The sequence below is a fragment of the Phytophthora parasitica genome (assembly GCF_000247585.1).
Source record: "Phytophthora parasitica INRA-310 unplaced genomic scaffold supercont2.82, whole genome shotgun sequence".
Lineage (NCBI taxonomy): Eukaryota > Oomycota > Peronosporomycetes > Peronosporales > Peronosporaceae > Phytophthora > Phytophthora nicotianae.
Genome location: NW_008649068.1, coordinates 4,173 through 5,156, shown reverse-complemented (window position 1 = coordinate 5,156; position 984 = coordinate 4,173). Strand labels below are relative to the sequence as shown.

General features: G+C 58.0%; 1 protein-coding gene across 1 annotated transcript; it reads left to right on the top strand.

Moving 5' to 3' along the window:
- Nucleotides 1-516: 516 nt before the first annotated feature.
- Nucleotides 517-975, top strand: PPTG_24307 (hypothetical protein; the record flags this gene model as incomplete). The annotated part of the gene is made up of 2 exons (XM_008916319.1): nucleotides 517-738; nucleotides 829-975. Coding segments are annotated over 2 exons (369 nt in total), but the record flags the coding sequence as incomplete, so codon positions are not given.
- Nucleotides 976-984: the final 9 nt, after the last annotated feature.

Sequence of the window (984 nt, the reverse complement as noted above, 5' to 3'; positions counted from 1 at the left end):
GATGCTGGTCCAACAGCAACAACTCCAGACGGTACAACAACCTCGTTCGCCAAGTCAGTCGGCTGTGAACGCTGTGGCAGCAGAGACGAAGCCTCAGCGAACGGCTCAAACATCGGCCTCAGGAACGCTTGAGGAGACCGATCGAACGCCTAACATTCGCACGGATCCTGATTCCCGTACGCAGGAGGGAGTGACAGTGTGTGGCCGGTGTGGAAGGAGAGGTTGCAGCCGAGCGACGTGCCCGCGCGCGACTGGTACGTGGAACCGGTGCGGCAAGGTGGGGCATTACTCGGTGGAGTGCTCCGTTCCAAGACCGCAGAACTCAAGTTGGAACCGGAACGCTGGGAGACGTCAACAGAGTGGACGTCCTAACACGTGTTCTCTGTGTGGTGCAAATAATCACCCGATCTGGATTGCCCGATGGTTGAAGCGCTTCGTGGGATGATCAAGACGGCTGGTCACGGATTGACTACGCCACAACCCCAACAATGAAGGGGGCAGGAGGAAGGGGAAGGGATGGTCGCACCCTCCTCTTGCCTAAGGAGCGACACAGTGGGGAGCGAGTCTTCATTGGCGCCTGCTGGTGTTGGTGTGCCTGGGAACGCTCCGAGGAAAGACGACACGGCGAGAGACGATGAGAAAGTCGAAGTCGTGACTGTCGGGAACGTTGTGAATGAGGCTGGAACGGTTCCGGACGCTGGAAGCGTCGAGATCATGGAAGTTGGACATGAATCGATGGTAACCGCTGATAATACTGCTGGGAGCATTGGCGTAAAGAGGTCGACGACGCTGAAGTCACCGTCCGGGATTGGGTCGATGGTTGCATAGATGGAGGAAGTCTCCTCCATTGCGGGAAAGAGGACTGGAGGAGCGGGGAACGCTCGTCTCCAGGAGGAAGGCGAGGCGATTCGCAGGCAGGATGCTGGCGACATCGTGACGGAATCAAGGGAGGTGAAGGAAAGTACCAAGGGCGAGGAGTCAGAC